Raw genomic sequence first — 10,901 nt, forward strand, 5'->3', positions numbered from 1 at the left:
CCGCTCCGGCCGTCGCGTCTCTATGACTGAGCCCGCCAGGCCAACGTCACGAGCCCCGAGGCATCGATGGCTGTCGAGGGCCGAGCCCAGCAGCCCGCGTTGGCTGTTACTGCGCCTGCGCTTCAGGCCCCGCGGCCCGGGCGGTGCTTCTTCGTGCGCCTGTGTTTGCTCGCTCTCTCCAGAAACAGCGCCCCTGGCGGCCGGGAGGGGCGGCGGCCGAGCGCCGTGGGTCGTGGGCGGGGCTGCGGGCGAGGCTCGAGATCTCCGGTTCGAGACTCGGCTCCGGCGCTTCCCAGTGTCGGGCACAAGTGTTCCTCGTTGTGGGGATAAGACTAGTCCGTACTTCAAGGAGCTGTTGGCGGTTTAAGGGAGATGAATGTGCAAAGGGATGAGCACCAGCCACACTGGAAGTCACGTGGGGAAGAAGCCAAAGGTCAACTCGGACTTTGTACACAGGACATGGCGACAGAGCCCTGCCGGGAAGTGCAGGGCCAAGGTCAGATGTGCAGGGTGAGGCTGAGTTCGTGGGGAGGCCGGGGCAGGGGCAGGGGGCGGTCCGTTTGCTTGGCCCAGGGCCGGGGGGGTGGGGGATGCACACAGACTTCCCGGGCCGGACGGCTGGGCAGCAGTGGGCGGTGGACTCCGACCCGGGACTTGACCATCCTGCCCTGCGCCTCCGCCAGGCCTGTCACCGTCGCTGCTGTCACCATGCTGCCCCCCAGGACGGCATCCCTCCTGACTCTGCTCCTGGCCGTCGGCTCCTTGGGTCAGAGGGCTCAGAGACCCCCTCGGCCCCCGTCCCCCATCAGCGCCATCCAGCCCACGGCCAACTTCGACGCGCAGCGGGTAGGCTTGGAGGAGCTGGAGCGGCGCGCGCCCAGCTTTGCAGCCCCCGTCCCCGCGTGCCCTCACGGGGCCTGTTCCAGTTTTCAGGGACCTGGTTCCTTGTGGCCGTGGCCTCTGCGTGCCGCTCCCTGCAGGAGCAGGGCCACCGGGCTGAGGCCACCACACTGCATGTGACTCCTCAGGGTGCAGCCATGGCTGTCAGCACCTTCCGGAAGCTGTGAGTCCCGGCACGGAGCCCCGCCCCCACCCAGCCTCCTGACTCCCACCCCGGCCCCCAACCCTACCCCTGCTGCGGCCTGCGGCCCTGGGACCAGGGTCCCGGGAGGCCCCACCCAGTTTGGGGTCCCCAAGCCTGCTGTGCCTCCTCCCACCCCCAACCCCCAGGGATGGGATCTGCTGGCAGGTGCGGCAGCTCTACGGTGACACGGGGCTCCCAGGTCGCTTTCTGCTCCAAGGTGAGGCTCGGGCCACGGGGACAAGGGTGCAGGGCTGGGGGTGAGGCTGACCCCGACCTGGCTCCGCCCAGCCCGAGGCGCCCGAGGGGCGGTGGACGTGGTCGTTGGGGAGACGGACTACCGGGGCTTCGCCATCCTGTACCTGGAGCGGGCGCGGCAGCTGTCGGTGAAGCTGTACGGTACGTCCCCGCGGGATCGGGTCTGCACACGCGCAGGGCCGTCTGGGTGGGCCCGGATGGGCACATGGACGCTCCCCTCCCTTTCCCCTGCCCTTGCCGTTAGGCCCAGATGTGGGGACAGAGAGGAGACCGGGGGTGGGGGGCAGGGGTCAGATCACAGCCCCCGGCACACAGCCCAGCTCCCAGAGCGCCCTGCCCGCCCAGCCCGCACCCACCCAGCGGGCGCCCAGGAGCCCCGTGTGTCCCGCACACAGCCCGCTCGCTCCCCGTGAGCGAATCATTCCTGAGTGTGTTTGAGCAGCGGGTCCAGGGTGCCAACCTGACGGAGGACCACACCCTGTTCTTCCCCAAGTATGGTGAGTGTCCCTGCGTCTCCCGCGGTCCACCTCGCCCTCCCCCGCGCCCCGGCCCCGCCACCCCTGACCCCAGCCCCGGCCCCCAGGTTTCTGCGAGGCCGCGGACCAGTTTCACGTCCTGGATGGTGAGTGGGCAGCGCCGGCGGGGCGGTGTGGCAGGGGGCTGGCAGCGCGTGGCTCCCTCCTGGTTGGGTCTCGTCTGTGCTGCAGAAGTGAGGAGGTGAGGCCGGCGGCAGCCCTGCACCAACCAGCAGCCAAGGCCCTGGAGGTGCGGCACCGGCCGCCCCCTTGCTGAGCGGGGGACTCTCTCCCGTCCGCCCCCGAAGCTGCGCCTCGCCTCGCCGCCAGGAGCTCGGGGCGCTGCCTTCATTAAACGCTGTCAGTCTCAGCTCCTGAATTCTTCCTTTCCACGCTGGACCCGGCCGGGGTCTCTGCCCACCTGTCATCTCACGGACACGTGGGGCTGCTTCCCGGGTGGGCCAGGAGGGCATCGGCTTGTCTCCTGGTGAAGAGCCCTCCCCAGGGAGGTGGCGGTGGGGAGTGGCTCCTTCTCAAGGCCTAGAGTGCCCAGACTCCCTGTCCCCAGTGTCCCCTCCTCTGGCCATCGCGCTGTGGTTGTCCTTGTCTTTCCTGCTCCCTGACTGTGCACGCCTGCCCTGCTGGCCTCGCTGGGCTGCCCCGGGTGGGCCCAGGACCTGAACTCGCCTTGTCCAGACACGTCGGCCTTTTCTAGAGGGATGCGGAACCCGCCCCTCAGATCCTTTTTGTCGCCTGTTGACCACTGAGCGCCCTCCTGGGAGGCAGGGGCCCAGAGTCCCAGGGGGCCCTGTGGCCAAGGCAGGAAAGGCCCTTGGGGAGGGTAGGCAGTTTCAAGGGGGCTGGCAGGGAGGCTCCATTCCATTTCCTGGGTGGTGCCTGAGCCTGGGGTGAGCTGGCATCTGTCTTAGGAGGATGTGAGGCTGAGCTGCCCCTCACAGCCACCACAGGGGCTGGCAGGGCCAGACAAGGCACAAGACTGGCCCGCGATTGGGACCGACCACCCCGGCGCTGAGTCCACTCCTGGCATCGGGCATCGGGTGCCCCTGAGGGGAGATCATGTGGGTGAGCGGCCAGGAAGCACAAAGAGAGGTGGGGGGGTCTCTACCCCAATCTGGGGGAAGCTGGCCTGCCAGTACTGGGGTGAGCACGGGAGCTCTAGGTGCAGAGGGAGGGACCCCTGGACAGACTGGGTTGCCCCCAGGAGCCCACACCCAGTGTCAGCCCAAGGTCACCAGCCATGAGGGCCCACAAGATGACCTCTGGCCTGTAGAGAAGACCTTTCTGGAACGTGGGAGCTCCGAGGCCCAGGGAGAGGCAGGCGGGGACTGGAAACGATGTCCTTGCCCCTCCAACCGCTGCCTGGAGGGGCCCCTCCGAGTGACTGTGGACTGTTGGGAGGGGGTCGAGTGCTGGGACAGGGCCACACACACCCCCAACCCCCCCGTAGACTGCGGGTCCCTTCCACACACCAATGTCCTGGCCAACCCGCCCATCCCTCGCCAAGGGTCTCTGACAGTGGAAGAAACGCCAGAGAGAAAATCCGCGGTTGCAACCATCCGATGCCCAAGAAACAGAGACCAAAGGGCGCGAGTACAGAGCAAATCACTCTGGGATCCAGCTGTCCTTCCGTCCCTCCAGCCAGGGTCTGCCTGGGGCTCCCACCGGCAGGGACCGCTGCCGGGGGCCGTAGGGAGGGAAGTGCTCTCGCCTGCGGTGCCAGGGTCCACGTGGGCTCAGCTCCGGCCCCTGCCCACGAGAGCTCGCCTGTCCAGACCCGTCCTGTTAAACAGCTGAGGACATCGGCCAATTCCCACAGCGCTGGGGACGTGGGAGGGTGCTGCCCGCCACGCACGCCCACCCACCCAGCGCCCTGTTGGGTCCCAGGATGCCCGCCCCGCTCCCTCCCTCACCCCGCCCCCGCCCCTGCTGGGCGAGAGCCACGGCCAGTCAGCGCTGTCTCCAGGACGTTGTGGACGCCTGTGCCTGGTACACACTGCCCAGCCAGACCACTGTGTGCTTGCCTGTCCCCCTCCCACTGTGCCCCCCCCCAATCAGGAGAAGGGGCAGCCTCCCTCAAGAGAACCTGGGGAGAGCTTCAGGGCAAATGGCAGCCCCCGGCTTGGGCCAGACCGGGGCTGGAGGGTCAGGGAGCTGGTCATCGGCTTGGCCAAAGCCAGGCCTGGGAGAAGGCCCCAAGTCGCCCTGTTTGGGGAGCCTTAGGGTCTGTCTGATGAGCATTCCTGAAATGCCCACTGCATGCCAGCCTCTGGGCACACAGGTGGCAGGTTCCTGACCCCGGAAGCTTGAGGTCCAGTGCTCACCATTCCCTGACGATGGCGAGGCTGAGGGGGCACCTGGGAGCTGGACCCCCACCCCAGCCCCATTTCATGCCCCCAGCAGCCTCTTTCCCTGGGCTGCGGGGAGGACCAGGCCTCCGTGGGTGAGCTGTAGGCCACAGAACGGGAGGGACCGCTGCCTGGTCCCCGGAGAGCAGGGTCAGAGGCCCCTGGCCCCACCTCTGCATGCCCACCTGCCCTCCGCACCCACTGACCCAGTCCGGACCAGGAGGCCTGGGGTGGCGGTTGCTGGCAGGAGCCCGCAGCCCTGGAGGGCTTGGTGTGTCCACAGCGGGCAGGGACTGTGCCCGACACCCCAGTCTGGGCCGTGCCCACCCGGTGTCCCTCGGCACCGGCCTCCCAGAAGGGCAGACAGGGCTGGTGGGAAGAGGGGAAGACAAAGACCCCGCAGAGCAGAGCTGGAGGCCACACAGGCACCTGTGTCACATGGGCCGCAGCGCAGAGCTGGCCGGGCCCCAGAGAGACCACTGCATGCCTGGCGCCGCATCCCCCAGACAGAAAGGAGGGCCTCTGCTCTGGGGTGTGGGCAGGCCAGGCTCCTTAGAGGCCCCTCTCAGAGCTTCTGGGGAAGAAAGGGTCCTTCCAGCAGAGCTGAGCATCCCAGGGACCATGCCAGGACCTCTCAAGGGATCAAAGGGGCGAGGCCACAGAGCAGGCCAGCCCCACCCGCGGCTGGCTCCTTACATGGGAGGGGGCGGTGGGGAACAGAGGGCTACCGTCGCGACACATTTTGCTTTTGCTAAAATGTTTAACAAGCTCTAATTAAATTTTCAAAAACTGGGTGAAACAATTGTAGCTCTAGATGAATCGTTTTTGTTTTAAATGTATTTATTTGTTTTTATTTTTGGCTGCGTTGGGTCTTTGTTGCTGCGCGCGGGCTTTCTCTAGTTGCGGCAAATGGGGGCTACTCTTCCTTGTTACGTGTGGGCTTCTCATTGCGGTGGCTTCTCTTGTTGCAGAGCATGGGCTCTAGGCACGCGGGCTTCAGTAGTTGTGGCTCGCAGGCTCAGTAGTTGTGGTTCGAGGGCTCTAGAGCGCAGGCTCAGTAGTTGTGGCACACGGGCTCAGTTGCTCTGCGGCATGTGGGATCTTCCTGGACCAGGGCTCGAACCCGTGTCCCCTGCATTGTCAGGCGGATTCTTAACCACTGCGCCACCAGAGAAGCCCCAGATGAATCGTTTTTAATGTAAAGATATTTATTAATTATAATTTGTTTGGGCCTTTTAATTATGAGAGGTGGTTTTTAATATCTTAGAAGAAAGAAAAACCTTGAAAACTCTATGGAAACTACCCTCTAACTGGCAGTCTTAGTCGGGGAACGTGGAGGGGCCGCTCACGCCCAAGGAGCACTGACCTGGAACGCACTGGCCTCGCCCGGACGTGAGGCTGCCGTGTCCCAGGCCCCCGGCGCCGTGGTCCCACAGCAGGTGCATCGCTGGCCCTGTCATGGGACCACCAGGTGCTCTATGCTTAGCCCTTCTCTCTCTCTCTCTTTTTTTTTTCTTGCCACATGGCTTGCGGGAGTTCCCAGTCCAGGGATTGAACCTGGGCCACGGCAGTGAAAGTCCCGAATCCTAACCACTAGGCCACCAGGGAACTCCCTGTGCCTGGCCCTTTTTTTTTTTTTTTTTTTTTTTTTGCGGTACGCGGGCCTCTCACTGTTGTGGCCTCTCCCGTTGCGGAGCACAGGCTCTGGACGCACAGGCTCAGCGGCCATGGCTCACGGGCCCAGCCGCTCCGCGGCACGTGGGATCTTCCCGGACCTGGGCATGAACCCGTGTCCCCTGCATCGGCAGGTGGATTCCCAACCACTGCGCCACCAGGGAAGCCCCTGCTTGGCCCTTCTTGCTGGGCACCTGTCCACACAGGAGCTCCAGTGGACAGATGGGCCAGGCCCCTGAATGTGGGGACGGGGCCAGACTTCCCTCACTGCAGAGGGGACCTCCAGCTCCCCCAGCGCATGGGGGGCCTTCAGGGAGGTCATCCCACGCTGCCTGCACTCACCCAGCACTGCCCTGCTCTGCTGGCCCCACACCAGGGAGATGAACAGGGCCTGGGGGTGGGATCCCTGGGCCTAGGGCACCACTCAGGCCTGGGGTGGGGTGGGGACCCCGCCTGGCCTCCGCTGCTGACCAGGGAAGGCCAGGTGGTCACAGGGGTGGGCGTACTTGTGGAGGGGCCGACTGCTGCCCCTCAAGATCTCCCCAGAGCACCCAGTGGGAGGGCACCACCTGAGGGGGGCAGAGCGCCCCCAGCCCGGGAGGGGTGCAGAGGGGCGGGTTTTAGGCACGATCTCAGGGGGGTTTAGGATCACGTTGGGGTCAGCGGGGTCGTTGGGGCCTGCAGGGTGGGAGGTGGAGGCCAGGTCTTGGGGGAGCTGCCGCCCCAGCTTCTGTTGGAGCGTGATGGGTCCTTTGGGAAGTTCCAGGAAAACCAGCTTGTTGTCTGCGAATTCTCTCACTGTGGCCAGAGTCTGGAAGCAGGTGAGTTGTGCTAACTGGCCAGGCCCGGGGAGGTCAAGGCATGGGGGCTCGGCTGCCCAGACCCCCGCCCCTTCCCCGCCCGGGGCCTGCAGCTGACCTGGAGAGGCCTTGGCAGCCGTCCAGCTGGCAACGGGGAGACACTCCCGGGGAAGGAAGGGCCCCAGCGAGGGCCAGGCCCTTCCCAGAGGAGAGGGGGCCTGGGACAGAGCCAGGGCCTGAAGCCCTGGGCCTTGGGCTCTCCCAGTGGCCTGGCTGGGGCTCCTGTTTAGGACAGGCTGCCCCGGGCCAAGGGCGGGAGGCGGTGACTCAGGACGAGCCCACGGGCCAAGTACAGGTCCTTCCCGCTATCCGATGGAGCCCAGGACCCATGCACTCCGCTGCCAGTGGGGAGAAGGGGCTCTCTGGGGGCTGCCCACGCCCTCCCCAACTATCCCCCAGTCCCCAGGACCCGCCAGGCTGGCCTGCCCTGCCCCTTGCCCTCCCTCTGGGTTGTGACTGCAGGGACCCCCACCTTGGCCTCAGGGACTGTGGAGCAGCAGCGTGGAGGCTGGCAGGCCCAGGCTCTGCGCCATGTTCCTGCAGCGAGAATGCCCCAGCCCTGACCCGTCGGGCAAGGAAACGTCATGCTCCCGTCCTGGGACGGGGCATTCTGTCCTCCACCGGTGGTGGAGTGCAGCTGGGGTGAGGCTGCAGGGGAGACACTGCAGGCCTCTGATCCCCAGCGTGGGGTGCCCGGGATGGGGGCCAAAGCGGTGCAGAGCCTGGCTCTCAGGAATCTGAATGGGAAGGTCGGGGCCCTCCCTGGGAGCTGCTGGACCCAGCGGGCACCCCACCTCCCCAGGCTGGGACCCAGATGCCCTCCCCCCGCTGAGGTGGGCCCCGCCCCTGCCCAGCCCACCCCCAAGCCCTCTGCACCCACCTCTCCTCCTGCCAGGGTCCTGAGGAGGAAAGTGCAGGAGATACACCCCCAGGGAGGGGCGCCTGCCAAGCAGGCCCATAAAAGGGGAGTCCCTGCGTCGGCAGCACTGATGGCCACTTCTCTCCCCTCCGTCCCTGCCGGGATGGGGCCGTGGTGTGCCCCGTGGGTACTACTCTCCCTGCCGAGGGCCCTGAAGGGCCAGACCTCACCCCCACGGACAGTCCCCAGCTCAGTTTCGCAGAGCTTCCAGGAAAGCCAGGTCAGGGGCTGGGAGGGAGGGGGAGGAGGCCGGCCAAGTGGGGTGTGGGGAATCCAGCCCGGCCAGCCCTGCTCTCAGCACCCCCATGCACCCCTGAAGCCAGCAGAAGAGGACCCTGGATTCCCTCCGTAATCCCCACCCGTCCCTGAGAGGTGGAGACATCTCAGTCCCTCTGCGCAGAGGAGGAAACCGAGGCCCAGAGAGGCCAGCCGTGGGCCAGGATCACCGTCCCCGCTAGGCCCAGGGTGGCCTCGGGCTCCTGCCTGTGTGACCGGGGCAGGCCCAGCCTGGGAGCCATCGCCTAGTGCAACGGGGGGTTCTGGGCCTTCCTGGACTCTGCCTACCCCCAGCCCCTTGAAGCTTCAGGGCGAGTGGTTTGTCCTCGGCCTAGCGGGCAGCATCCACAAGCCAGAAGACAGGTCCCTGCTGAGCCCTTTCACAGCAACGTTCTCGCTAAATGAAAACCACCTCTTGGAAGTGGCATATGCCATGATCTGGTGCGTGAGGACCCGGGGCCTGTACCCCCAAGGACGGCTGGGGGGCGGGGGACAGGCGCTCAGGTCCTGCGGGGCACAGCCGGGGCTGGACAGAGAAGGATGCCGCAAGCGTGCGGCCGGGCCTGCGGCTGCTGTATTTGTCACGGTGGGAGGACAGAGGTGCCGCGTTTAAGAGTCTGAAGGGCAAGCTCTGCCCTGAGCTGCCCACGCCTGTGGGCAGGGGGAGAGGGCCCGGCCCTCAGTGACAGCAGCGCAGGGGCCCTGCGGGACGTTCCCGCCGCTGCACCCTCCTACCCGGCCCTGTCCTCCGAGCGCAGGGGCCCTGCCTTTCCCAGTGGCTTGACTTTGGCCAAGTCAAGGAGTAGCTGTTCAGCGTCAGTACAGCCTGAACAGTCACCGTGAACAGCACGCCGCCCACCCCTGCTGGCCTGAGTGTTGCCACAGCTGTCCTGCTGGCTGGCTGCCCGGGACACCCCCTCACCCATCCCACCCGCACCCTCTCTCTGAGCCTGGCTGGACATCCCTCCCCACGCTCTGGGCAGCCCGGTTACCAGCCTGTCCCCAGGATGGGTCAGTGTCGCCTGGAACCCCACCTTCTGCCCTTCGACAAGCAAAGACCCTGTAGAGTCAAAACGGGGGGCCCTGAGGCCAAGGACACGGGTGGTCCAGCCAAGCCCTGGACGCAGACTCGCTGGCACCTGGATCTTTAGAGGCACGGAGACATCAGAAGACCCGACTCCCCAGATGGGCTCCGCCCCCCATCTCTCTCAGCCAAGCCCTCCCTGCAGACCTGGAAGTGTGGCAGCTGTGTGCCAGACAGGGGCAGACGTGGGCAAGGGCCACAGACCGCGTCCCACCCCCCGCGGTGGGATTCTAACCCAGCTGGCCTGGGCCGGGTGGACGCACCCCAGGCATGTTGGCCCGCTGCCCGCTCCGCCTTCCCTGCCCGCCCCGCAGCCCGCCTGGCTTTGCGCCTGATGGACGATCCCCCCTCTCAATCCCCCAGGCGGCTGAGTCTTTGGTGGCCATGGTCCCACCAGCCTGTCCTGCAGACCTGGAAGTACCAGGCGGCCCCCAGGGAGCTCCGTGCTCCCACGCGGCTCTCCTGGCCCTCATTCTGTACAGAAACCCACTTTCCCCTCCTGCCTGGGGTCAGTAGCCAATAGGAGAATCCTTTCCTTTGCTGGGGGCAGTCACCTTCTCTAATTCTGTTATTGTGTCCCCTGGAAGGAGCAGCAGGTGTCCTGCCCGGACAGGAGGTAGGTCACAGAATGTGTTAGTGACCAATCCCCCCTGCACCTCTGGTTCCTGGCCCCCTGGCACCATACGCATGTTGCCAGGTTGAAAACATTCCCTGCGTCCTTTGAGATAGAAGCCATCCTCTGGGCACTGCCCCCGCTGTCACTGTGATCAGTCCTCAGAAGCCAGCCCACAGTTCCAGGGACAGGGACTGCATGAGGATGGAGGTGTCCACAGCAAGAACCCACCCTGCGTGCTTCCCTCCTGTGCAGAATGCTGGGACCTAGGTAAGGCATCCCGTGGGTATGGACAGTGGATATGGACCCACCCGATGTGGCCTGACCATCAAACCCAAGCGGCATCAGGAAAGGGCAAGGAGGCAGGTGCCTGACCCCCCTCGTCCCGTACATGGACACCATGACCAGGCGTCGGGGAAGGGAGGGCCTGGGCGTGGGGACGGGATTGTGTGAACCCCCAGTGCCCACCTCCCCGCTCAGGTCCCATGGTGGGTGGCTGAGCTGGACGGGGGGAGGGCAGACCAGGCAGAGCTCGTCCTGGAATGTTGGCCCCTGAGGGGCTTATGATGGGACCCGGGGAGCTGCTGGCTGGAGCCGTGCAGCCCCTGCTGTGGGCCCCAAGCCGTGGCCTCAGGCCCTGTGGGCAGCTGGCTCGTCTCTTCATCCTGGCCCCAGAGCCCCCATCACCATCTGGGCCTGCTGGGCCCAGGACCAGTCCCCTGGGCGCTTCCAGAGCTGACGCTGCCTGTTTCCTGGAAGAGGAATGTAGAGAGAAGGTAGGCCAGGGTGACGGGGTCCTGAGTGGTCAGCCCTGGGGAATGGGATCTGTGGGTGCAGAGCTGAGCTGGAGCCCCTGCCACCCTGCCCTCTGCCCTCCCTTCTGGGTCCTGAGGCCTAGCGCCCACTCTGGCCCCTGGGGAAGCACCTTTCCCGGTAGCACCCGCTCAGAGGGTAACCTGGGCCTGGCTGCCTGGTTCCCGAAGAGTCACCCAATGGACCTCCCGACGCAGACAGTGAGGACACAGGGCCCCTGAGGAGGATGGTGTCACGTGGCTGGGGGGCCACCCAGTCCAGGTGTGACAGGGTAACCTGGGGAGTCCCTCTGTTCACCCTGGGGCCTGGGGAGGACCAGAAGATGCGTCCTCCCAGTTCCCAAGGAGCCCAGACACCTCTGCTGGGAAGAGAGAAGGGGAAGCGCTGTGTGGACGGGGCTCTGTGCACCTCCAGGCGGGTCCACGGGGCAGGTTCCCAGGGA

At 65.9% G+C, this 10,901-nt stretch overlaps 1 protein-coding gene across 1 annotated transcript; it reads left to right on the forward strand.

Moving 5' to 3' along the window:
• Positions 1 to 253: 253 nt before the first annotated feature.
• On the forward strand, positions 254 to 2,166 carry C8G (complement C8 gamma chain). Its single transcript, XM_024762655.1, has 8 exons — positions 254 to 510; positions 684 to 846; positions 927 to 1,063; positions 1,231 to 1,301; positions 1,373 to 1,480; positions 1,735 to 1,836; positions 1,923 to 1,961; positions 2,047 to 2,166. Exons 1-8 carry the CDS (start codon positions 377 to 379, stop codon positions 2,058 to 2,060), a joined length of 768 nt encoding a protein of 255 aa, XP_024618423.1. The 5' UTR covers positions 254 to 376; the 3' UTR covers positions 2,061 to 2,166.
• Positions 2,167 to 10,901: the final 8,735 nt, after the last annotated feature.

The sequence above is a fragment of the Neophocaena asiaeorientalis genome, unplaced genomic scaffold (assembly GCF_003031525.2).
Source record: "Neophocaena asiaeorientalis asiaeorientalis breed wild unplaced genomic scaffold, Neophocaena_asiaeorientalis_V1.1 scaffold78, whole genome shotgun sequence".
Classification (NCBI taxonomy): Eukaryota; Metazoa; Chordata; class Mammalia; order Artiodactyla; family Phocoenidae; genus Neophocaena; species Neophocaena asiaeorientalis.